General features: G+C 38.9%; 1 protein-coding gene across 6 annotated transcripts in view; it reads left to right on the plus strand.

Annotated features, from left to right (window-relative positions):
- The window catches only part of FANCC (FA complementation group C), a 302,242-nt gene that overhangs the window by 181,037 nt on the left and 93,343 nt on the right, over positions 1 to 27,862 (plus strand). For all 6 annotated transcript variants that reach the window (XM_027616992.1, XM_027616991.1, XM_027616994.1 and 3 more), the window contains 2 exons: positions 24,540 to 24,653; positions 25,565 to 25,629. In XM_027616992.1, the coding sequence (XP_027472793.1) occupies positions 24,540 to 24,653; positions 25,565 to 25,629 (179 nt within the window). The remainder of the gene's footprint in view (positions 1 to 24,539; positions 24,654 to 25,564; positions 25,630 to 27,862) is intronic.

The raw sequence follows: 27,862 nt of genomic DNA on the forward strand, positions 1-27,862 counted from the left end.
GGATTGCTAGTGCTTCAGGTCTAGTAGAAGCCTCCTTGGAAGAAGCTCTTATTTCTACCAAGAGTGTAGTAAGTGTAATATTTGGCACAAAATAAAAATAACTAGGCACACAAAGAGCCAAAACAGCAAAATTGAATCAGTAGATACAACAGAGAACAAAACTGACACATAGGAGTTTTAGATACTGGCATTAAAAGTCTCAGACTTTAAAATACCTATACTAGGGGCACCTGAGTAGCTCAGGCAGTTAAGCGTCTGCCTTCGGCTCAGGCCATGATCCCAGGGTCCTGGGGTCAAGCCCCGCAAAGCCGGGGGGGGGGGGGGTGTCGGTCCTTGCTCAGGGGGAAGTCTGCTTCTCCCTTTCCCTCTGCCTGCCACTCTGCCTGCCTGTGCTCTGTCCCTCCCCTTCTCTCTCTCACTCTCTCTGTCAAATACATAAATAAAATCTTAAAAAAAAAAAACAACCTCAATCCATGTAATCTACCATATTAATAGGCAAAGGAAGCAAAATCATATTTTCATATCAATTGATGCAAGAAAAAGTGTTTAAGAAGATCTAGTACTCATTTATGACAAAAATCTCTCAGTGAGTTAGGAATAGAGGGGAATTACCTTGACTTGATGAGCATCTATCAGACACCTACAACTAATAACATCATACTTGATAGTGAACAATTGAATGCTACCCCCTCTGATCAGAAACAAGGCCAGGGTATCTGTTTTCATCGCCCTGGAGGTTCTAGCTGTTTTAAGGCAAGAGAAAGAAATAAAAGGCCTATATTGAAAAGGAAGAAATAAAACTATGCCTATTTGCAAGAAATATAATTGTCTATGTGGAAAATCCCAAAAAAGAAAGCAGCTCTTAGAATTGATAAGTGAGTTCAGCAGAGTCACCCAATAAAAGATCAATACACAAAAATCAACTGTATATCCATATACTAACAATGAACACGTGGAAACTGAAATTAAAAACAGTATCACTTAGAGTCACCCCTAAAGAGAATGAAATCCATGGGTATATACTTAACATATAACTTTTATCTAAAAGTGATTAAAATAATAAAAATGTTGATGAAATTAATTTAAAAAGACCTAAATCAGCAGAAAGACATGAAGTATTCGTGCATTGAAAAACTCAACATAATAAAGATGTTAGTTTTCCTCAAATTGATCTATGAGTATAAAGCATTTCCTGTCAAAATCCCAGCAAGTTTTTTTGTACACATAGACTTGAAAGGCCCAGGCCCTAGAATAGGTAAAACCATCTTGACAAAGAAGAATAAAGTGGGAGTGATCACTCTATTCTATCTTAAGGATTACTGTAATAGCTACAGTAATTACATCAGGTGATTTTGGCAGAGGCGTAAACACAGAGGTGAATGAAATAGGATAGACTCCAGAAATAGAGCCTCACAAATAGGCTCAACTGATTTTTGACAAGTAAAGAAACAGTTCAGTAGAGGAGTTTCAACAAGTGGTACTGGTGTACTTGGGCATCAGCCTAAACATTACAACTTACATAAAAACTAACTCAAAATGGATCAGGGACTTAAGTATAAAATGTAAAATTATAAAACTTTTGGGAAAAAAATAGAAGATCTTTAGAAATTAGAGCTAGGTAAAGAGTTCATAGACTTTATACCAAAAGCACAGTACATACAAGGGACAAAAATCTAGGGGTGCCTGGGTGGCTCAGTCGGGCATCTGACTCTTGATCTCAGCTCAGGTCTTGATCTTGGGGTCATGGGTTTGGGCCCCACATTGGACTCCATGCTGGGCATGGAGCCTACTTAAAAAAAAAAGAAAAGAAAAGTCTCAAAACTCAACAGTAAAAGCACGAACAATTCAGTTAGAAAATGGGCAAAAGATATAATAGACATTTTACAAAAAGGATATACAGATGGTAAATAAGCACATGAAAAGATGTTCAAATCATTAGCCATCAGAGAAATGCAAAAAAATAAAATCACAGTGAGATACCAGCACACACCTATCAGAATGGCTCAGATTGGGGCTCCTGGGTGGCTCGGTTTAAACATCTGCCTTCGGCTCAGGTCACGATCCCAGGGTCCTGAGATCGAGTCTCACATTGGGCTCCATGCTCCTCGGGGAGTCTGCTTCTCCCTCCGCCTCTCTCTCTCTCTCTTTCATGAATAAATAAATAAAATCTTAAAAAAAAAAAAAGAATTGGCTCACATTAAAACTAGAACACTGAATGCTGGTGAGGATGTGGAGTAATTGGACCACCTACACATTTCTGGTAGGAATGTGGCAGTGGGTCCAGTTTCACACCAAAGGCAAGTGCCTTACTCTATCACTGTAGTACCAGCTTTGACAATTACATTGACTGTTGACTTCTTGTAGAAGTAATGACAGCTAGAAGACAGTATAATGAGATCTTTAAATGCTGGGGGAAGGGGGGAAAGGGGGAAGGCTGTCATTCTTTTCAGAATAAGACATTTTCAGACAAAAAGTAAGAATTTATCACCAGCTGACCCACAGTAAAGGAAATGCTAAAGTTGTTCTTTAAGAAGGAAAATGACCAGAATAATCTTCTACTCAAAAAATAGAAGAAATCAATCCTGGTTTTGTACTCTGCTTGGGCCAGTGAGTTCCAACCCTGGCTGCACATCAGAACCACCAATGGAATTTTTTAAACATAACCTCCATGTCCTTCTTCAGTAGGTTTGGTGTGTGGCCTGGGGTCTAATGGTACTGGTGCCCAGCCTTGGGTGAGAAACAGCTAGAACACTGGAATAGAATAATACAGTGAGGTAGCAGGGTGGTAACTGTAGAATGAGAAGCAAGGGGCACTGTAGCTGAAACGGAATAACTATCTCTTTCCTTTACCTGGGCCTCCGCCTTTATACTTTTGTGTGTCTTAGTTGAAAAGTTCCCCACAATTTCTCCTCTTCTGTTCAAACCAGGTTCTGTCCCTGCCACCTGTGTAATCTGTCTCCCTTTCATCCTTTCTTTTCAGTCCTTTGCTGCCGGGGCAGTTCAGGCACTCGCCACGTTGTGACTTCACGTGATAGTCGGCTGCTAGTCTCGACCTCAGTGTCATCCGCTTCCTGCAGTCTGTCTTGCATGGTGTTGCCGACCCTGTCATCATAAAGCATAGCTTATGCCACTGCCCTCCTCAGAAACATCTGCATTGCTCTTCATTGTCTACAAAATAAAGCGTGAACTTACTACTTTTTAAAAATACAAATCAAATCATTTTCCTTCTAAGTACCCTTTAGTTTCATCCTGTTGTGCTTGAAATAGCATTCCCAGTTCCCGTTAACCACAGCCTGTAAGATCCTGTGTGGTTGGAAGCCAGTTTTATCTCCATCCTGTTGCATACCATTCTACCCCTGCTCACATGGCCTAGCAATGCTGGCCTTCCTGGGGTTTCTTCAGTCGCACTTTCTTTCTTGCCTTTGATCTGAACTTGCTGATCCATGGCCTGGAATGCTGTTCCTTCCTTTTCCTTCAAGTCTTGGTCCCATGCTCAGTCTTTAGAGTTGCCTCCCTCCCTTCTTGACAATAAACCCATTCTTTCCTCCCTGCTTTTTTCTAGTCAGAGCATCCTGATCATCATCTCTTATCATTGTCGTTGTTGTCGTGTACTTCTTTATTTATTCATTCCCTCTTCCTCCTCCCCTCCCTGGAAGGTAAACTGTGAGTGCAGCAGCCTACACTGGCTTGTTGACTGTTACATCTCCAAAATGAGGTACACAGTAGGTGCTCCATAAATATCCTCTAACTTATTTTGAACACAGATATGTAATGATAACATTTTTATACTAAAGCAACTCTCTGACAAGAGACTCTTGTTTTTCCATTGGTGCTAACAATGTATGAATTTATGGTTTTTTGCGGAAATCCTGCCTATTCCCATTCTCACATGTAATCTTTGGATGAATGGAGGTTAGGGAGTGTGGTGGAAAATGAAACTGTTTAGGAAAAGACTGACATCTGGGGGAAAATAAGCTGGGAATAGAATTCTGTAATTATGCAAGTTCCAAGAACCTTTACTTTGTCAGCATAGCTCAAGATCTCTGAAATTTCCATAATGATCTTTACTCTATCTGTTCTATAATTATTAGTAATAAAAAAAATTCAGTTAATTCGACTGATAAAATACTATTAATTCAATAGTATTTTTTGTTTAAAGGGTATGTCAGAGGGGGTTATATTCACAACTTAAATTTGTGTTGCTTTCTATAGTTTGTTCATACATATTCATTTAACAAGCCCCTATGAAAAATATATCTTCATTTTGAAAATGAGAAAGTGACGCTCTAAATGTTAAGAAACATTTAGAAAGCTGGTTGGGTTATAAAACCAGGACATAGGTCTGTTTCATTATTGGGTTTCCCATCACTGTGGTATCCTGTTTCAATTGAAAGTATCTGTGGCAGGAACTAGAGCGTGAACAGACCTGCTTGTCCTTAAAACCTGGAATAAGTGAAGATAACTGCTGCCAGGTCAATGGTCTGAGCCACGTGATAGCTACCTGGGGCCGAGCCCATTGTTCCCTGAATCCCCATTCCATTAGGAGACCAGTCTCATCAAAACTATTACTGCATTCAAAACTCACAGAATTGCTTTTTTTAAAATTTATTTATTTGAGAGAGAGAGCACAGGCAGGGGGAGGAGCAGAGGGAGAAGCCGACTCCCCACTGAGCAGGGAGCTGGACATGGGACTCGATCCTGGGACTCGATCATGACCTGAGCCGAAGACAGATATTTAACTGACTGAGGCACCCAGGCGCTCCAACTCACAGAATTTCTCACTGTAATGTTGTTTTGCCCCTGAGAGAGCTACGTCCTGACACTCCTTCTTGCTGCCTTATGGAAAATGGATCTGGGGGTGGGAGGAGGCAAGAATAAAAAGCGGGAGAGCAGGTAGGAAGCTGTGACAACATTAGGTAAGAGGTCATAGTGGATAGGAGCAGAGTGGTTAGGATCAGAGTGAAAGTAATGGCACTGGAGAGAAGTACATGGGGGCAGAGTGTATGTGAGCTATAATTGACAGGTGATAGATCAGATACGGAGGATGAGAGAAAGGGTATGAAGGATGAATCAAAGGTAACAGCTAAAATTTTGAACAACCATGTGGATGGTGACATTTACTCAGATGACAAAGATGAAAAAGTGGTTTGGGGAAGGTGGGAATAATAGTCTTAGACTTGTTAATTGTGAACTATCTCTTCCACATTCAAAGATACCAAGTAAGCTGGTTGCATATATGAATCTGGAGCATAGGAGAAGGAGCAGGGTGGGAGCTAGAATTTTGAATGTGTTGTAGTCACCCAACGAGAGTGAGATGGGCCTCCTAGCACCGTCCCCCAAATTCGGTTCTGATGTAGAGATCAGTGGTCTCACACTTAAACCAAGAGGGTACCACACCCATACTAAGAAGGTATGAAAAAGTTTAATACTTATATAATGGGGCTCTCTAGGGAGATCAGCGCTGGCTCCCCAGCTGTTCCAGAAATGACTTGAGAGAGCTGGAAAGGAGACCGGTTTGGCTTTTATGGTGATGAGAGGATGGGCTTGGGCAGGAGTTGCCTTGTGTGGGCTGAGCCTTTTGAGGTTTGCACTTTCACACTGGGGCCACAGGAAGGAGCACCAAGGCCTTCTTGTCAGCTGTCCAGATATGGGGCAGAAAGGGGAAGAGGAGCAGTGGGACGTGAAAGCTCTCAGCAATCAGACACAAAAGTAGATTTAAACTCTTTATAACAGAAGATTTCAGAAATAAGCAGTATCTAAAATGATGGAACTAGATGGGGCGCTTGGGTGGGTCAGTCGTTAGGCATCTGCCTTCGGCTCGATCCTGGGATCGAGCCCCGCATCGGGCTCCCTGCTCCGCGGGAAGCCTGCTTCTCCCTCTCCCACTCCCCCTGCTTGTGTTCCCTCTCTCGCTCTGTCGCTCTCTATCAAATTAATAAATAATCTTTAAAATGATGGAACTAGAAAGGATCTCCTGGAGGTTCACTGAGCTCTGAGGACTCCAACACTTAAAAAATCAGATTGAGGAGGAAGTACCAGCAAATTAGACTGGATGAGGAAAGAAACTATAGTACAGTATGCCACCAGCTAAGACAAAAACATTTCAGGCGAGCAGAAGCCAGGGACACCATGTGCCTGCATCACCGCGGCATGTGGTGGGTGTGTGTACTGGAGAAGGCGGGGTGGCAGCGCTGCGGGGAGAGTCAACACCTAGGATACCGCTGAGGAGGTGAGCAGGATGAGGGAGAGGTGAGTCCATAGGTTTGCGTCATGGCCTTCTGATCAGTGAATTTGTAGAGACAGAAGCCAGATTAGAGAAGACTGGGGAATGAATGTGAAGTGGGAAGTAGAGAAGGCAAATTTAGAAAGCTTTCTCAGGAAATTGCTAAATGCAGAGCAAAGAAATGAGCAGTAATTAGAAGGAGGAAGATGTTGAATCAAGGGGAACTTTTTTTTTTTAAGTTTGAGAGAACTCAGAGCATGGTTATAAACCGATGTGAACAACCGAGTGATGATGCCAGAGAGAACGAGAAGAGTGGCTGTAGAGAGAGTCCTGGCAAAGAGGGGAGGAGAGGGGGTCAGAGCCCAAGTGGACAGCTCCGCTTTATAGGGGCAGAGACACGCTTCTTCCATCAGAAGAGGGAGGAGGACAGAAAACGGGGCTGTTCGTGCAGGTGAGTTTATGAACTGGTTGGTGACGACAGGAGCGAGCTCCTTGCTAATTGCTGTTTTCCCAGCTATAGGTGAGATGAGGTCCTCTGCCAGGAGTTGTGGGAAAGGGGCAGTGGTGCGATGAGACAGGAGGAGATAGGACGTAATTGCTAAGGAAGTTGTGGAGCAAATCGCCCAGGAAGCATAGGAGGGCCTGAGGCAGTGCAGGGCCCATTTGAGGCTCGTGGTAATGATATCAGAGCCAGAGCAGGCGGCTCCAGGGTCTGATGTTCTCACCAGTGTCGGCTGTGTGGGTGCTGGCGAAGAGAAGGTAGAGATGGGTCCACAGGGTGGGGGTTTCACAAGGCAAGCGCTACAGCACTTTGGGGTGGGGGTGGCAAGCAGGGAGCTGAGGGTGCTTGCAAAGGAGTGATCATTTAAGCTTGGCAAGGTAGTTATTAAACACATCACCTGCTTACAGTAAATGTAAAGCATACATTTCTAGGTCTGCCTACCTTTGTCTTTCTATATTATGTGAGTATAGGTATATTTTAGTGCTATTGTTTGAATCATTTGTATGGCTCTTTTAGTTCAGGCTTCTTTTCTAAAGCCTTTTGATTTTGGTTTTTGGAAAACCAACTGTATTATCCCCCCTGGAATTAATGAGTGAGCAAGCAAGAGGTTCTGTAAGCAAAAGTAAAAGTTGCAGACTTTGTTATGATTGGACCTGTGTTTGGAAATTCTGTGAATTGTGTTATGTCAGCATCCTGCTCATGGAATAGGCTATGTAAACAATGGGTGTTGCGCAGTTCTATGAATGAGCAGCCTTCCTTCTCACTTACACACTTAACCGCTGCAATTCTCCAGATTTCTGAGTGTTTATTTCATAGTAAAAAGGGCTCTAAAAATTCCAGGCCAGTTAGGTTTTTATTGTAGATCATTTCATTTAAACTGCAATGGGACATATAAAGTTTTTAAAAAAAAATTGAAGGCAGGATTTTGAAGGAAAAGCTACAGAAGTCTGTCTGTAGTAATTTGTTTTGGCTGTGGATGTGAAAGTGCAAAAGAGATGTGAATAACTTTGTTTCATCTTTTAAGTGAGAGCAATTGGTACATTTAATTGATGTACAAAGGATTTGAATAATAGCACACCAGAATGTCCAAATACTATGCCAGGCTGAGAATATTCCATATACCAAATTTTAGAGTAAAAGAAATTCTCCTTTTGAAGTTGATTTTCGATATATTCATAACTTCTTATTTGCAATATTATTTTTTAAAATTGTGAAGGCATGTCAGATGATAACTTTGAGTGTTCAGAGCGAAATGAGAAAAGGATTAGGATGGATTAAGCTTTAGGACAAGAGACAAGGAACACAAGTCGTATAGGGGAAGATTATTAGTTGGGGTGTGTGAGCTGGACTTAAAAACATGAGACAGCAGAGCACTGCAGGGAGTAGAAGTTAGTAGGAAGCAAAGAGATAATCTGTAGAGAAAACAGACCCAAACACTTGATTGTTTCAGCCTGCCAAGTAACAACAATTTTAGGGATATAAGTTGTATTGATTATGAAGATTTAAAAGTATGGCAGGAATAATAAGTACAAAGAAAACTAATGTTTTGCCTTTCGCTGGGTGGGAATTTCTGCCTTCCAGGAACCCTGACCTTCTTCATTGGGCCTGTGGACTTCCCTGACAGTGTCCTCTGCCCAGAAGCAAAGACAGCTGGGGTGGGAAGGAGTGTGTTTTGAAAATGAAGTCATGATAGGAGGGAGGCAGGGGCAAGAGCCAGCGGGAGTTTTTTGGGAGAGGACTACGTGAACAACACCAGCTTGTATACATCCTGAAGCTGTGGCCACAGTGACACCACACTTGCTTTCCTGAGGAGTACATCTCGTGTCTCTAACTTGGGGACGTTGCAAATATTTAAGTTTCCTATAAGAGATTGTTAATGTTTGATTTGTAGGCAAACATTATGAGACAGAATGCACCAAAAACCTCTCTCTCTCTTCCTAATAAGGGTACTTCTAGACATTTGGCCTGTCTCAAAGAAATTGAGTCAGTCCTGGCACTGAACCATGAGAATTAACATTTATTTAGCACCTACTATGAACCAGATCTCTAGCTGGGTGATTTTCGTACAAGGTTTCTTTCAGTCCTCCTAACCTCAAGAAGTATTGTTTTCTCCATTTCAGAGATAATTTAGAAACTGAAGCTTACTCACAGTGATATTTTACACTGAGCAAGAGTTGCCAGTTGAACCTAGGTATGTCTGACTCCCAAGTCCTAGGATGTTTCCACTCCAGAGTATTCTCATTCAGATCCTCAAGTAATCTTGCTACAGCTACACAGGATGGTCTAAAGCTTGCTTGGATCATTGTTACAGTAGATTTTGGACCAGAGAAGGATTAACTCTAGCAAAGGTAGGGAAGTGATAGGATGACCTGGGCTTCTCTCTGTTGTCTTGATTTATTCTCCAGTGCATGGGAGATAAATACACATTGTGTTCAGGTTGTGGGCAGGTGCTAGGATGGTGGTCCTTAAACTTCATAGTGCAGTGTGGTGGGTGGATGGTCCTGCTGGAAAAGCTCCATACCCAGAGGTTTTGATTCAGTGGAATGTCTGCATGGTAATGAGAACCCAGATGATTCTGTTTGAGGTGTGTGTCTCCACATCACACCAGGAGAAACACTGAGGTAGATCACCCTGTTTTCACTGGCTCTTCCTTGGTCTCTTCATCCATTTCTTATGTGATTATGAGATGATAAGCTTAGAGTTGGTGGGCCCACTGTCAGATAAGTGTGTATAGAACCAGCATTGTGATGATTTAGAGGGCAGGAGGTGGACCTTGACCATGAAAATGAAAAGAGAGAAGGCTAAAGTTACTCCAAACCCGGGAGCTGGGTTACTTGGCTGTCTATTCTGTTCCCTCCTTACTCAAACTGAGATTGAGCAGAGCAGCTACCAGTGATCAGGGATGTGCTGTGAACCAACACTCCCATGCTTGTGCCTCACTTAATTTTGTAACAAACATAAAATCAATTTTATCATCTACATTTTATAGAAATGGGAACTGGGGAAGCCTGACACTGTTTAAAAACAATTTTCCCAAGATCATATAGCTAGAATCAAAGTCTGTTTAATTTTAAAATCCCAAAACCTTTTTCTTTCCTTCATTTTTTATAAATTATACAAATAATACATCAATATAGTCTCACAGACAAAAACATCAAACAGTCCATGCATAGGAGCCTTCTCCCAATCCCATACCCCTCCACAGAAATAATCTCTGGTATCAACAGACTGTACAGATAGTCCCCAACTTTTGATGGTTCAACTGACAATTTTTTGACTTTACGATGGTATAGAAGTGATACACATTCATTCGAATTTGAATTTTGATCTCTTCCGAGGCTAACAATATCGGTATGATCCTCTCACGTGATGCTGAGCTGCCATAGCTCCCATCAGCCAGCAGTCAGGGTGAACGACCGTAACACTGACAGCCGTTCTCTACCCACACAACCATTCGCTTTTTCACTTTCAGTGCAGCATTCCATATTTTGTAAGTGTTCCGAACACAGTGAAGGTAGCCCCAGCTAAGCTATGATGTTGGGTAGGTTAGGGGTATTAAATGCACTTTCAGCTTATGATATTTTCAGCTTATGATATGCTTATTGGGACATAATCCTATCATAAGTAGTGGAAGATCCATAGAGCCTTCTAGTCTTTGCATTTATATAAGAAGTTATGTTAATTTTTTTGTGTTTCTTTTCATATAAAGGTAATAACTCTGCATGTATTATTCTGTAACTTACTTTCTCACGTAATACTAACTCCTGTAGTTATTTCCATATCAATTACAAAGTCTTCTTTATATAGCCAGGACTCATCTTTATACCAGAAACAGCAGGAATATGCACAAACTATAATCCAAACTAACTTTAAAAAGCAGGCGTGTGTTTAAACCAGAGCTTCTTAGCTGGGACTGTTTTGCTCTTGAGGGGATTTGGCAATGTCTGGAGAGATTTTTGGTTGTTACAACTTGGAGGGGGGTTGCTACTGGCATGTAGTTGGTAGAGTCCAGGAATGCATAGGACAGCCCCCAACAAAGAATTATCAGGCCCAAAATATCAATAGTGCAGAGACTGAGAAAAACCTCCTCATCTTAAGGGTATTTTAGCAGCCTCCTGGAGGGCTTGATCAACACATAGTTTCTCAGCACTAACCTTTACTTAAGAGTGCTGAGTAATAAATCAATTAGTTTTAAATGGTAGGATTTCAAGTTTTCTGAGGAAGAAAACAATTATACTCTGGCCTCTTCCCTGATTTGCAATCATATTTGAACTTCTATACCTCACAGTGTGTGGGTTATGAAAATGGCAAAATAATCAGTGACTAATTATTGAATCTTGCATCCCAATTTCTTGAACCATGCTTCCCCACATAATAGGGAAGGGTGTTTCTCAACACATGTTTTATATGGTTAGTTTTCTTTCTGTAGTAAATTGCTCACTGAATTAAACTTTGTCCACTTTGGCTTGAGTAGATACTGAGTCTATAAAATTAGAAATCATTTAGCAGTTTCAACATTGGATTGAAATAAAAGGAACTGTGGTAATTGCACATCTGTTAGATTGAACCTGCCATGCCCAAATAAGACCAATAAGCGAGACTGTTGGAAAAAAAACTGTCGGGTTCCAGATTGGGAATTGGCATTATTTAGGTTAATTTATTTAGACTGCTATTTTATGTTGAAGGAGATAATGTATAAGTTCTAAGCTTAGGCTGTTTTCATCCTTTAAAAAGTCTATTTATTACCACTTTGCTAAAGTATGCATAATCATAAATACTTGCAGTGAAAATAATGAGGGTTTTTTTCCCTCAAAATGATTTTAAATTAAATATGTCTGATTTTTAAGAGGAACATACTAGAAATAAAACCATATCTTTAATTTAGGACTCATTTCTTCTTGATTTGGATTGCAGATTTTTCTAGTACCTGGTGGTATGCCAGTTACATTTTGAAATATTTTTTAATTCCTAATTTATAGAAATAACAAAAAATATTATCAAAACTTAGAAAATGTTTTTAATTTACAGAATTCTAAATAACTTTTCAAGCAATTTATATCTTAGTTGTTTTATAGTTTTATGAAGAGCAGTGGGTATGCATTATAACATGAAAAGTCTTCCTTATAATTTTAGATATTAAGGATTTTAAATTTTAGAAGAATTAGCAGTGAAACTACATCATTGTAATGATATAGTTTAATGAAAACATCATAATAATGATACAGTTTTCCTGAGAAGTCTCAGTATTATGGGTGCTTCAGACTAACAGGCACAGAATAATTGTGATGGTGTAAAATATTTAATTCTCTTTATCCCACTTTGTCTCTTAGAACCTTCATCCAGAAGTAATTTGCAGAGTTTGTAGTTCTGCCCCTTGTGTATGTATCCCTGACCAGCATCTTGTTTAGTGTGCCTGCTTTTGAACCTCAGAGAAATGGAGTCATGCTGTGTATTTTTTTCTATAATTTTATTCTTTTCCTTGACATGTACTATACTTGCTTTTCTATGTAAGTTTTAGAAAAGCTTCTGAAATTCCGCCAAAAAAACCTATCTAGAATTATTAATGGTACTAACATTCCATCCCAAAGCAACAGAATACACATTCTTCTCTAGTGCCCATGGAACATTCCCCAGAATTGATCACATCCTAGGTCACAAATCAGGTCTCAACCGGTACCAAAAGATTGGGATTATTCCCTGCATATTTTCAGACCACAATGCTTTGAAACTAGAGCTCAATCACAAGAGGAAAGTCGGAAAGAACTCAAATACATGGAGGCTAAAGAGCATCCTACTAAAGAATGAATGGGTCAACCAAGAAATTAAAGAAGAATTAAAAAAATTCATGGAAACCAATGAAAATGAAAACACAACTGTTCAAAATCTTTGGGATACAGCAAAGGCAGTCCTGAGAGGAAAGTATATAGCAATACAAGCCTTTCTCGAGAAACAAGAAAGGTCTCAAATACACAACGTAACCCTACACCTAAAGGAGCTGGAGAAAGAACAGCAAATAAAGCCTAAACCCAGCAGGAGAAGAGAAATAATAAAGATCAGAGCAGAAATCAATGAACTAGAAACCAAAAGAACAGTAGAACAGATCAACGAAACTAGGAGCTGGTTCTTTGAAAGAATTAACAAGATGGGTAAACCCCTGGCCAGACTGATCAAAAAGAAAAGAGAAATGACCCAAATCCACAAAATCATGAATGAAAGAGGAGAGATCACAACCAACACCAAAGAAATTATAAGAACATATTATGAGCAACTCTATGCCAGCAAATTAGATAACCTGGAAGAAATGGGTGCATTCCTAGAGATGTATCAACTACCAAAATTGAACCAGGAAGAAATAGAAAACCTGAACAGACCTATTACCACTAAGGAAATTGAAGCAGTCATCAAAAATCTCCCAACAAACAAAAGCCCAGGGCCAGATGGCTTCCCAGGGGAATTCTATCAGACATTTAAAGAAGAATTAATACCTATTCTCCTGAAACTGTTCCAAAAAATAGAAATGGAAGGACAACTTCCGAACTCATTTTATGAGGCCACCATTACCTTGATCCCAAAACCAGACAAAGACCCCATCAAAAAGGAGAATTACAGACCAATATCCTTGATGAACATGGATGCAAAAATTCTCACCAAAATACTAGCCAGTAGGATCCAACAGTACATTAGAAGGATTATTCACCACGACCAAGTGGGATTTATCCCTGGGCTGCAAGGCTGGTTGGTTCAACATCCGCAAATCAATCAACGTGATATAATACATTAACAAAAGAAAGAACAAGAATGATATGATCCTCTCAATAGATGCATAAAAAGCATTTGACAAAGTACAGCATCCTTTCTTGATCAAAACTCTTCAGAGTATAGGGACAGAGGGTACATTCTTCAATATCATAAAAGCCATCTATGAAAAACCTACAGTGAATATCATTCTCAATGGGGAAAAGCTGAGAGCTTTTCCCCTAAGGTCAGGAACGCGGCAGGGATGTCCACTCTCACCACTGCTATTCAACATAGTATTAGAAGTCCTAGCCACAGCAATCAGACAACAAAAAGAAATCAAAGGCATCCACATCGGCAAAGAGGAAGTCAAACTCTCACTCTTTGCAGATGATATGATACTGTATGTGGAAAACCCAAAAGACTCCACCCCAAAACTGCTAGAACTCATACAGGAATTCAGTAAAGTGGCAGGCTATAAAATCAATGCACAGAAATCAGTGGCATTCCTATACACCAACAACAAGACAGAAGAGAGACAAATCAAGGAGTCGATCCCATTTACAATTGCACCCAAAACCATAAGATACCTAGGAATAAATTTAACCAAAGAGGCAAAGGATCTGTACTCAGAAAACTATAAAATACTCATGAAAGAAATTGAAGAAGACACAAAGAAATGGAAAAACGTTCCATGCTCATGGATTGGAAGAACAAACATTGTGAAGATGTCAATGCTACCTAGAGCAATCTGCACATTCAGTGCAATCCCCATCAAAATACCATCCACCTTTTTCAAAGAAATGGAACAAATAATCCTAAAATTTGTATGGAACCAGAAGAGACCCAGAATAGCCAGAGGAATATTGAAAAAGAAAAGCAAAGCTGGCGGCATCACAATTCCAGACTTCCAGCTCTATTACAAAGCTGTCATCATCAAGACAGTATGGTACTGGCACAAAAACAGACACCTAGATCAATGGAACAGAATCGAGAGCCCAGAAATGGACCCTCAACTCTGTGGTCAACTCATCTTTGACAAAGCAGGAAAGAATGTCCAATGGAAAAAAAGTCTCTTCAACAAATGGTGTTGGAAAAATTGGACAGCCACATGCAGAAGAATGAAACTGGACCATTTCCTTACGCCACACACAAAAATAGACTCCAAATGGTTGAAAGACCTAAACGTGAGACAGGAGTCCATCAAAATCCTAAAGGAGAACGCAGGCAGCAACCTCTTCAACCTCAGCCACAGCAACTTCTTCCTAGAAACGTCGCCAATGGCAAGGGAAGCCAGGGCAAAAATGAACTATTGGGATTTCAAGATAAAAAGCTTTTGCACAGCAAAAGAAACAGTCCACAAAACCAAAAGACAACCGACGGAATGGGAGAAAATATTTGCAAATGACATATCAGATAAAGGGCTAGTATCCAAAATCTATAAAGAACTTATCAAACTCAACACCCAAAGAACAAATAATCCAATCAAGAAATGGGCAGAAGACATGAACAGACATTTTTCCAAAGAAGACATCCAAATGGCCAACAGACACATGAAAAAGTGCTCAACGTCGCTCGGCATCAGGGAAATCCAAATCAAAACCTCGATGAGATACCACCTCACACCCATCAGAACGGCTAAAATTAACAAGTCAGGGAACAACAGATATTGGCGGGGATGTGGAGAAAGGGGAACCCTCCTCCACTGTTGGTGGGAATGCAAGCTGGTGCAACCCCTCTGGTAAACAGTATGGAGGTTCCTCAAACAGTTGAAAATAGAGCTACCGTTTGATCCAGCAATTGCACTACTGGGTATTTACCCCAAAGATACAGATGTAGGGATCCGAAGGGGTACGTGCACCCCAATGTTTATAGCAGCAATGTCCACAATAGCCAAACTGTGGAAAGAGCCAAGATGTCCATCGACAGATGAATGGATAAAGAAGAGGTGGTATATATACACAATGGAATATTATGCAGCCATCAAAAGGAATGAGATATTGCCATTTGCAACGACGTGGATGGAACTGGAGGGTGTTATGCTGAGTGAAATAAGTCAATCAGAGAAAGACATGTATCATATGACCTCACTGATATGAGGAATTCTTAATCTCAGGAAACAAACTGAGGGTTGCTGGAGTGGTGGGGGGTGGGAGGGATTGGGTGGCTGGGTGATAGACAGTGGGGAGGGTATGTGCTGTGGTGAGCACTGTGATTTGTACAAGACTGATGAATCACGGATCTGTACTTCTGAAACAAATAATGCAATATATGTTAAGAAAAAAAAAGATAGCAGGAGGGGAAGAATGAAGGGGAGTAAGTCGGAGGGGGAGACGAACCATTAGAGACGATGGACTCTGAAAAACAAACTGAGGGTTCTGAGGGGAGGGGGGGGATGGGTTAGCCTGGTGATGGGTATTAAAGAGGGCACATTCTGCGTGGAGCACTGGGTGTTATGCACAAACAATCATGGAACACTACATCAAAAACTAATGGTGTAATGTATGGTGATTAACATAACAATAAAAAATTATTAAGAAAAAGAATTATTAATGGTACTACATTGAGTCTCTATGACAGAGAATTTACATCTTTATGACACTGAATTTTTCTTGCTGAAGCCATAGTGTATCTCTCCATTTAGGCAGGTCTTTAATAGATGTCTTAAAGTTTTGTAACATTTATCTTCTTTGTTGTTTTGTCATGTAGTGCCATGCTCAGAAGCACTGCTGGTCCATTTTACTTTATAGAGGGCAACTTTTCTTCTTTTTCACTGAAGTAATATATTTAGTCACCGCTTATATGTTGGTCTATATTCTAGATTGTGTTTGTTGTCAGGGGAAATAATGATTTAAGATTGTGTTATTAAGAAAAGTAGCCAGTTTTCACTATGATATCTAATTTAGGAAAATATAAATCACTTGCAGGGATTTAATTAATTGAAAATTTTAATATTAAATGTAACAAACAGGATAATAACATAAATGTTTTACTAGATGTTTATATAAAATGCCATGGGAATATAAAAAAAGAAGTGACAAATTCAGTATTTGGGCACAGGTATTTTATATGGTAAATGAACCTGCCAAGTATTCAAAATGACATCAGTTCTATTGGCCAACAACTGAATAGACCGGATGCTTTTGTAAAAGCTTGAGAGAAGAGAAGATTAATCACGTTGTGCTATACCTTGAGGATTAAATTTTTTGGTCAAAAATGAATAAATTGGATTGAATTAGCAAAAGCTCTGTTTTGCCATTCAGGTTTGCAGGAAAAAGTTTTTTTTGTTGTTGTTGTTTTTTTTCTTTTAAAGATTTTATTTATTTATTTGACAGAGAGCAAAAGTAGGCAGAATGGCAGGCAGAGGGAGAGGGAGAAGCAGGCTCCCCAGTGGGCAGGGAGCATGATGTGGGGCTCGATCCCAGGACCCTGGGATCAAGACCTGAGCCGAAGGCAGCCACTTAACTGACTGAGCCACCCAGGCGCCCCTGCAGGAAAGAAAGTTTTAAAAATGTGTAGCTGTGCATTACAGTCTTTATTTAAGGATAGTCAAGACAGACTTTTGATTTTCTAGTGCCCCTTTTAGCAGAGATGGTCCTTGCTGCTGCTTCTCCTGTCCCTTCTGGGTTCTCTCATACCGTGGTACTCTTAGATTGTCACAAACTTAGTAGCACCAAAGCAGCATATTATTCAGTGAAACTACATTCACATTGGTATGCCAGGTTCCAGTCAGTGTTACCAAATTAAGTAGACCCCTTTGAAGTAAAAGCACATAAGCAATGTCATGTTTTTTCCATTATTCTGTGGGTATTTTATGGGCTGAAACTTAGGAAAGCAAATTGTGAAAAGGAAAATTCATCATTTTATACTGTAACGAGGTTACAGAGGAATCCTGCCGTAATTACATTGTTCAGTAACTATAAATGAGCAATCCATTCTATTTATTTTTATTTGGCTAGTGTTTATTGAATGCCTAGTGTATGCAAAGCGGAGGGCTAGTCAACAGTTGCTCTAGGGAGTATAAAGATAGTAAGACCGTCCCTTTCTTGGGGAGCCTATGGGGTAATGAGTAGAAGAGGAAAAAGATAACTTCACTGCAAGGCAGAACTTGGTAGGCACTGTCAAAGAAATACAAATAAGATGCTGTGGAGATTTCAGGAGAATCTGATCTCATCCTGTAAGGAACTGGATCCAGGAGTCTTGGAGAAATATGGATTTTGAAAGACATGTGTAATTCTGGCAGCTAGAAATGTGTGGAGGTTGTAGGTTTTCTTAGGAGAAAGAAATAGTAGGGAGGTGGGAATGTGGTGACCAGCAGGGAGTCTGATGCCGCCAAATTGCTGGGATCAAAGAGAAAGACCAGGAGAAATAAGATTGACCAGGTGGGCTGAAGCCCCCTGGCGTGGGGGTGGGGTTGGGAGCTGGGTGGGCTGCGCTTAGGCATCCAGCAAAGGCTGGGAGCAGGAGGAGTGACAGGAGCATTTCCCGGGTGTTTCTGCCCTGTCTACTATAGCCTCTTCCCTCAGCTTCTCTCTGCTCCTTCCCCTAATGGTTTTGTGTGTCTGTCCCATCACACAGCCTCTCTTTCTCTCTTTCCCTGCCTCCTTCCCCTCACTCTTTCTGTCTGAACCCAGCTGTCAGAATCAGCTCAGAAGTCATCATCTCTGGGAGCATTCTGAAACCCTACAGTTGGAATTAATCATTATTTCCTCTGTTCCCACAGTGATTGTCTTACCCCCTCGTTGTAGCATTCACTGCATTCTGTCTTATAGTATGGCTGTTTCCATCTCAATCTCCCTTCCTTGGGCTGTAGGGTCTTCTTATCCCAATACCTTAGTGGCATGGCTTGAATGTAGATCGCATTCAGTGTGTTTGTTGAATGAATAAGGAATCCTTGTTTATAAACAGTTTTTATTTATATTATGTATAAAGAGCTAGATGCAGTAGAGACCAAAGTGATGGAAATTCTAAAAGACTTTAATGATCAGATGAAGAAATTGTTTGGAGAAGCATGAAATATGTGCTCTGTCTCAGTTCAGGAAGATTGACCACAGTTTGGCTCTCCTAGCCTGAGCAGAAACCACAGTCCTTCTTCCACAACCCAACCCTGTGCCAAACCACAGCCTCATTGCTCCAACTTTCCTAACCCGCCTTTGAATGTGCTGCCTGTTATAAGATGGAGCAGATAAAGTGAGGTGAGGACAGAAAAGACACCTGAAAGCAAGGGCAATGGATTTTCCTCTGATTTATTTAAAACTTATCTCCTTATGAAACTTCACCTTCATGGTATAAGCAGTTTTAAAATGGCTTTTCAAACACTAGCAGAGTTCTTAAAACTCCTGCATGAATCAAAATTGGGCTGTGTTCGTTCCTACACCTTCCATCCTCGAAGGATTTTAGATCACAAGTCAGGGGGATGTATTTGGACATTTTCTTTATGCCCTTCAAGTTAGAACCTGTGTGTTTACATTCACATCCTTTTTGTGGATACTGATTCCTATTTCAGAAACCCAGTTCTTCATCAGTTCATTAGTAAAATGAGAGGATTGAAATAGAGGATTTCCAGGATTGCTCTCTCAGCATTTACAAAATAATCAATTATCATATGACAGTAGGAATGAATCTTTGTCCAAGGGCCACAGTTTAATGGTTTTCTGTTTGGACTGTTAGCCACTAGGTGGCAGTAAAAAAAAAAATTCTTAGCAAGGTCTAAAGTTTGAGGTGTCTGTTCTGAAGTTATGTAACCATAGCCAGGCCTCAGTATGCTGTTTCTTAGGACCTATGATTATTTTACCAGGGATAAAACTTGTGGCCCTCCATAGCAATGCTTACTAGGGAATTATGGGAAAAAACAGACATAAGTTAAAGCATGTAATTTTATTTTACAAATTTTCTATGATAAAACGTAAGCCATAAAGGGTCTTATGCTGAGGACCAATCAGAACTGCATTGTTATGATAAAAAACTATTCCAGCTGCCTTGTGTAGAGTGGATATAGGGAGGTTCCTTATAAGTTTTGGCCATAGAGTAAGTAACCAGCTTTGGTAATTGTGGAAATTTTGGAAATACAGATAGTTGAAAGAAATTTTAAATCACTGCTAGAAAAAAAAAAATCTGTGTTAACTATTTGTTATATTTCTTCTCAGCATTGTTTTTCCATACAAAATTAAAATCACATTGAACATACAGTTTGACACCTTGCTTTTTAAATAAATGTTACATAGTCTTTTCCTATGTCATTAAATATCTGTTTCAACATAATTCACACTCTTGCATAAACCATGATGAATTCAACCAATCCAGTGTTGTGTGGGGTCCTTGGGTTGCTTCTTAGTTTTTCACTGTTATAAGTAATGCTGCTCTGAACCTAAAACTTTCATTAAGGTATATTCTTGGAAATTAAATTACTGGGTAAAAGGATATGAACTGTAATGCTTTGGCTACATATCATCAAGTGATTTCCCAGAAAGGCTTTACAAATTTGTGCTCCCAATAGGGACAGAGTGCCCCTCTCATCACATCCTCGCCAACACTGAGTAGTATAGTATGGGGTTTTTCTTTGTTTGTTTTTGTTTTTTAAACAGGAGGTGGGATGGGGAACTAATATTATTATATATTTTATAATTATATAGCATTTGATTTTTTATTTTTTTTATTTTTTATTTTTAAATATTTTATTTATTTATTTGACAGAGAGTTAGAGAGCACAAGTAGGCAGAGTGGCAGGCAGAGGGAGAGGGAGAAGCAGGCTCTCCGCTGAGCAGGGAGCCGGACATGGGGCTCAATCCCAGGACCCTGGGATCATGACCTGAGCCGAAGGCAGCCGCTCAACCGACTGAGCCACCCAGGTGCCCCTAGCATTTGATTTTTTAAAAATCATTTTCTAGCCATATCATTTTAGGAATTTAGTCTAGGACAGGTCTGCCAATTAAGTTGTTTTCATTTTTCCAAGACCTTAAATATCATAGTCAGCTTGCATAAAGCAAGCATTATGAATACTATCTAGGGAACTGTTTATTACTCAGGAATTATTTACAATCCCTAGTCGTACCCTCTGAATCTATTGAGTGTCCTGAAAATTTTTTTCTTTTTTTCTTTTTCTTTTCTTTTTTTTTTTTTTAACTTTCATTGGCTCAGCTACCAAAGTAACTCATACACTTTTAAGAAGCAAGCCTCCATGCATTGGTTCAAGGACCAGGATATGAGTGCTTCTGGAAGGCACTGGATTTATGGGAGAAAGCCTTGGCATAGTTTTCCTTAAGATCTACAATCTTAACTGATCCCTAACTGTTACAGCCTTGAAATTGCTTTCCTTCTATTGTACATACACTGTATGACTTTGTATACCAACTAAGCTTGTAGTACTTTGTACTTTAATTTTTTAAGGGTCAATCATGTGAATTATAATGACAGTAGCCACCTGTTTATAGGTGGTTTAATTGAAACTTGCTTAATTGAATTTTATTAAAAACTTGATTTATGGGCTTTTAAGTGAGATGCCATACTTAGAGAACTTAGAACAGTATTTCACACATGGAAAGCACTCCTAAATTTTAGTTGTCTTAATTGTTAGAATTCCCTCAAGAAGTGACATTTAACCAGGTCCAGAGGAACCCTCATGGCAGAAGGACTGGAACATCCGAAAGTTCTGAGGGGCCAAAGAGCCTGTAGCCCTATGTGGCTCCAAACAAGCCAGTGAGGGAAAGTCAGCCCTAGGCGGGGGCTTAGCTTTGACAAGAAGTTTAGGCTTCACCGGAAGAGCAATTGAGAGCCCTAAAGGGTCATAAGCTGAGGACAAATCATATTTGCATTGTTATGTTAAAAAACGATTCCATCCACCTATGGAGAGTGGTTACAGGGAAGTTCCTTACAAGGTTTGGCCATAAAGTAACCAGCCTTGGGCATGTTACTTAAGCTAAGTGTGTCTTAGTTTCCTCATCTCCAACACAGATTTAGTAATAGTACTCACACCATAAACTCTGAGTTGTTATTTATTTGTCATGTCGTCAGAACAGCTTCTGTTGCTTTAAATGTTGGTTAAATTTAGAATGCTGAAAGTTAAGCACTTCCAGTATTACCCTCCCTTCAAATAGCTGACCTCCACCATGAAAAACCCAGACTGGCCCTGACTCTGAGTCCTTGGCCGAGCCTAGTTTCCAAACCAAGCCCAGCTTCCTTGGAACCTCCCCATGTGGGTTCCATGGAACCTCTGGGGTGGGTGCCTCCACATGGATGTGGCATATGCTGGCCAGGCCTGGCTGGCCTTTCCTTCAATAGAGCACCTGCATGGCACTTCATACAGTGGGTCAGGCTGCAGTTAGCCACTTACACCATGTAGGCTTCCTACTGGGGTGACCTACACAGAACTTGCCAGTACCCACCGATCCTCAAAGGATGGCACACTGGCTGTAATTTACCTCCCCTGGCTTTGCCAACCTGACCATGACTGCTTACTCTCACCCAGATGGCACTTGGTGTTTGAAACCAACTGGGCTGTCCTCAGCTCCTGTTTGCTTTCTGTATTTATAAAGGACAGCTTTGAACTGAAAGAGAAAAAAAGGCAAATAATATGCAAATGGCTTCCATCCAGCCTTTTCTTCTTCACTCTAGTAAGGAGCCTCTTAAGTATTTTATACCTTACAAAAAGTTTACCTTAATTCTATAAATCTCTGTTTTTCTCCCTCCTCAGTGACTTACTTTTGTAAAGTCATGTGATACATGTTGCTGATTTAAAAATCATCAGTATCTTTTGCTTAGTAGTTAGTAATGTTTCAAAGCTACTTTCTTAACTTGCTATGAATTTTTCCAGTTTGAAAATAGTAAATGGGATCACATGCAGGGACAGCAGTTTTCAACCTGCATGACTTAGTAGTGTTGCCTGGAGTCCTGTTTTGAGGATCATGAGGCAAATCTGAGCTCACAGGGAGAAAATATCATGATCTACAAGAAAGGGTGCACACCAGATCCAGGGTAGAATTCTCCCTGGGAGGAAGGACGGCTGTAGAACTGGTCGGGGAAGGGAGAGATGGCACAGAAGACCTTCTCAGTGATTCTAATGCTTGTTAAATGTGGTGATGGGTGAAATTTGTCATATTATTTTATATCTTTTTGAATATGTGAAACAGTTCATGATAAAATTGAAATGATGCCATCGACCCTGGGCATTACTGGTAAGTTTCTTGTCCTGGTCTGGTGGGGCCTACCCTTGACTGAGGTAATACAGCCCCTTCCCTAGATTCGATGGTCCTCCAAGTATTTGTATATGGACTCATACATTTAGATGCACATACGCGAGTTTATTTTCTCATAATGTGTACTTACAAAATGCAATACAGAACTTAAAAAAGAATAAAAAGGTATATTCCCTGTGTATATACTGAAAACTACGGGGTTGTACACTTTAAAGAGTAAGTTTCATAGTATATGAATTATATCTCAATAAAGCTGCTGTTGAAAAATAAAATGTTTCCAAATACAACACTTTTTCAAAAAGTAAATATTTTTTTTCTGATTATAATAGTAGTACACATACATAGGAAACTGGAAAATGTACTAAAGTAGAAAAAATATATATATACCCATAATAGCACCACCCCAGAGACTGTTAACATTTGGTGATAGTTTCTTCCATTATTTTTTCATTTCCATATATGGATTATTTTTATATTGATGAGATTGTTTCTGAGTATTAAAATTTGCATCTTCCTTTCTTCATTTAACATTGTAATATAACTATTTAAAATACTCTCATAAATTCTTTATAAACATTTTAATGGTTTACAATGGGCCACTGTATGAGGGTATTATAAATTAATCAGTTCCCGCTGTTAGCATTTTTCACTATGAGAAATATCATTGTAGGGAACATCTTTGATTATAATCCCCATCATCATATTTGGATTTATTTCCATAAATGTGTGCCAGATACATTAAAAGTTCTGAAATCTTTTAAAAACCTTTAATATGTATTTCCAAGTTGCTCTTTATAAGGCAGGCCTCTACTAACCTATAAGGCACTTTTGTTCAGGTTGTAAACCTCTGGGTAGATATAGCCCTGGCAGTCTAAGCTTGGGGTGGGTAATGGGCTGTGTTACACCCACTCACACCCCTTGGGGGTGTCTCAGTGTGGTTCACAGCAGCAGGATGTATGGATACCCATTTATATTTTAATAGCTCACACAGAGTACCTGTTTCAGAGAACCCAGATTAGCATTTGGTATTGAGGTCTGTAAAAATCTTTAATTCATTAAGTGAAAAATGGTATGTTGATGTTTAAATTTACCCTTTGATTTTATGAGTGTGAACATTTATTGGTGTGTTTCTTGTGCATCTGTATTTTCTCTTATGAATTATCTGTTCATACTCATTTTTTATGTTCTTAGTGTTTGTCATGTATTTTGCACATTTATTTATGATGTCATTATTTGTTAATAATATTCTTCCTAGTTTGTGCTTATTTTATGAAAGCACAAGGTTTTATTTCTATTTAGAAAAACCAATGATTTGCTCCCTTGATTTTCAGTTTACAAAGTTCTTCCCTATTCAGATACCTGAAAAGTACTGTTTTCTTCTCATTTATTATTTCATTTTTACATTGATCTCTTTACATTGATGTTTAACTTTACATTAAATTCAAGTATATTTTGATGAATAACATAAGGTACGAATCTAATTTTTTTTTCAAATAGCGTTCCCATAACACCATTTATTGCATCATCTTTCCTTAGTAATTTGTGGTATGTTCTTTGTCATGTGTTAAATTATAGCTACTTTGATAAAAATATTTTGCTGAGTTTAAAAACAATAAATATCACATTCTTAATATGATTAAAGCACTGTTCATTTATTACATATTTTTGCTTCACTGTTAACATTTGTTTAAATTGACCTATTTTTAATGTGATAATTTTAATGCTAACATTTCTTCTTTATACCATGAATCCAGGTGAACTGGGTATTTGGACAAATTAAGATTATCATTTCACAGAGATGAGTGCATTTACAGATGACCTAGACTCTAGGCATTATACGTAATAGGTACTTGCAATCACTTTTAATAACTTTGTTTATGTTTTTAAGGGGTTGTTATCTCATATACTTTCGGCATTCAGATTTGATACAAAAGAAGTTGGTCTTTTTACTCAAGGTCTTGGATTTGCACCTGCAGATTACTGTCCTGGTTTGCTTAAAAATGTGAGTATTTTTAATTTATTAGTATTGAAATTTTTGTTGCTTAATGTACCATTGGCAAAAAGGGTAAATGGAAATATCTCACTCTTCCAGGAGAGATGTTTAACTTTTCTCTGTTTATCTCTTCTTACCTTGGGCGGACTTACAGCCATGTAAGGAAGAAACATGAGGTGGGAGATTATGAGAAAAAAGAAGGAAACCAGGAGAGGTTATTCTAAATCAACCAACCCCTCTTTTCTCTTAACGGATCTCATTTATTCTCACAGAGATTTTTGGGAGAAGAGATTTCCTTAACCAGTGTAAACACACCCTTTTACTGTTGGATGAATTTTGTATTTAAAATAAACTGATAGGAACTTTATGTTAAAGCAAAAAATTCAATAAGTAACAATGTTGCAAATAGTATTATATATTCACATCTTAGTATTAAAGCTATGTTTTCTTTTGCCTTGAATTTTGGTCAAATTCAAGAAATTTTAACTTACGATCTTCTAAATACTAAATAAATATGAGATTTTTAATGTTTGTTAAGTGTCCTAGTCTTTTGGAAACTTTATACATAAATAGCATTTTTAAAAAATAACTAGAGCTAAATTAGGAAAGAAAAAAATAAGGTAACTTTAATGTGGTTTTATTTTTAACAGGTTTGGTTTTCTTTGGAAATTAATGATCAGTCTATTGTTCATTTGATTAAACTGAAATGTGGAATAACAGACATTAAAAATAAAATCCAAGTTATTAGTAAATGTGACTTGGCACTGCTTTCTTTTCATTTGGACAAAGTAAAACAAGGAGAGGATGGGGAGGGGAGGGGAGGGAATCTCAACGGAAATATCACTCACACCAAGAAAAATAGAACTGATGTAATCCTGTTTTGCAGTATGAGTTAACCTGCAACTGATTTTGTTTTACAGATGGTTTTATCATTAGTGTCTGAACTCCGAGAGAATCATCTTAATGGATTTAACACTCAAAGGCGGTAGGTGTTAAACTAAACATCCCCCTTCTTAAGTTTCAAAATGTATCAGTCTGGTTATGAGAGAAAAATTTTATAATTCTTTGAAAATGCATGTTCATAAGTTCAGGTTTTATTCTGTATGGAGAGATTATACATGGCAAATTGGTGAGTTTTATGAAACTTTCTTTTTTTTAATCACTATTCTTTCAACTTTTATAGGGCAGTAAATCATGCAGCGTCTCTTGTGACCCATTGAGTAAAAATCCCTACATATACAGTAGGGAACACAAACAAAGGAATGGCTCAGCTCAGAGAGAGAAAGAGTGTGTGTGTGTGTGTGTGTCTTATAAATACACACACACACACAAACAGTATTTACAAGGCAACAGATATTTGATAAGCACATAAGACTTATTTTAAGAAACATGATATTCCAAAATCTAGACTAAACAAATCAAATAGATTCAGACAAATTAAAAGGCAATTAATCACATTACAAAATGTTCTTCACTATGTGAGAGAATTCAAAGTTGTCTTCATTGGTGAGCATTTCATTTTTTTTTTCCAAGATGGTATGTATTCATTTGAGAGAGAGAGAGAGCGTGCATGAGCAGGGGGAGGGGCAGAGGCAGAGGCAGAAGCAGAAGCTGTACTGAGAGCTGGGAACCTGACACAGGGGCTCCACCCCAGGACTCTAGGATCATGACCTGAGCCAAAGGCAGACGCTTAACCAACTGAGCCACCCAGGTGCCCTGGTGAGAATTTCATTTTTAACAAATTATTAACTAAGAGAGTCTGGGGACAAGGGACTTTTGTCCTTGTTTTTTGCTTTTTGTTTGTTTTTATAAAGCTACTGTCAATTAAAACTATCACAAATGGTCTTTGCTCTCAGCCTACATGATCCTTTGCATCTAAACTTTAAACTATAAAACTCTTAAACAAAAACACTGGAGAAAATCTTCATGACATTGATTTGGTAGTGATTTTTTGGATATGATACCATAAGCACAAGCAACAAAGGAAAAGTAAATAATTGGACTTCATTAAAATTATGAATTTTTATGAATTATAAGACATCATCAAAGCAAAAAGCCTACTGACTGAGTGAAAATATTTGGAAGTTATGTATCCAATAAGGGATTAATACTGAAAGAACTGAAACTCAACAAAAACAAAAAATTCAATTCAAAAATGGGCCAAGAGAGATGTCTTATGTCTGCAAAGATGATACGTAACCGGCCAGTAAGCACATGAAACAGTGTTCAGCATCACCAGTTATTAGGGAAATGCAAATCAAAACCACAGTGGGATATTATGTCACATGTATTAGCCATGATCTATAATTTTTAAAACAAGCAAAAATGGAAAATAATAAATGTTAGCAAGTAAGTTAAGGAAGTAGAACCCTTGTGCATTGTTGGTGGGAATGTAACAAATTATAGTCTTGCTGGTGGGAATGTTAAATGATAAAGCCACTGTGGAAAAGTTCGGCAGTGCCTCAAAAAATTAAACATAGCATTACTATAAGACCCAGAAATGCCACTCCTAGGTATATATTCAAAAGAATTGAAAACGGGGACTTGAACAGATATTTGAACACCAGTGTACATAGCAGCATTATTCACAATAGCCAAAAGGTGGCAACACTGCAAGTTCCCATTAACAAAATGTGGAGTGGATAAATAAAAAACATGGTATGTAAATACAACAGAATATTCTTCAGCCATAAAAAGGAATAAAATTTTTATATATGCAAGAACATGGGTGGACCTTGAAAACATCATGCTTAGTGAAAGAAGCCAGACACAGAAGGGCAAATAATGTATGATTCCACTTATATGAAGTACCTAGAAGAGGAAAACTCAGTAGAGACAGCAGAATAGAGGTTAGAGGTAGAGGGAATGGGGTTATTGTTTAATGGGCCCGTAGGTTATGTTAGGGGTTAGGGATAATGAAAAGCTTTGGGGATAGATTGTGGTGATGGGTACACAGCATGTGAATGTGTTTAATGCCACTAAATGGTTACCAAGTACAAATAATTAAAAAATAATAACAATTATGTATGTTTTACCACAATTTTAAAAAAGCAAGGAAAAAAACAAACATGATACCAACTGTATACTCCATCAGATGACTAAAGTTTAAAACACATCAACCTGTGCTGGAGAAGATATGGAACCACTGGATCTCTCATCTGCTGTCTGTGAGAATGTGGAGTGGTATCATTACTTTGGTAGACACACACTTACCATAT

Source organism: Zalophus californianus, chromosome 13 (assembly GCF_009762305.2).
Source record: "Zalophus californianus isolate mZalCal1 chromosome 13, mZalCal1.pri.v2, whole genome shotgun sequence".
Classification (NCBI taxonomy): domain Eukaryota; kingdom Metazoa; phylum Chordata; class Mammalia; order Carnivora; family Otariidae; genus Zalophus; species Zalophus californianus.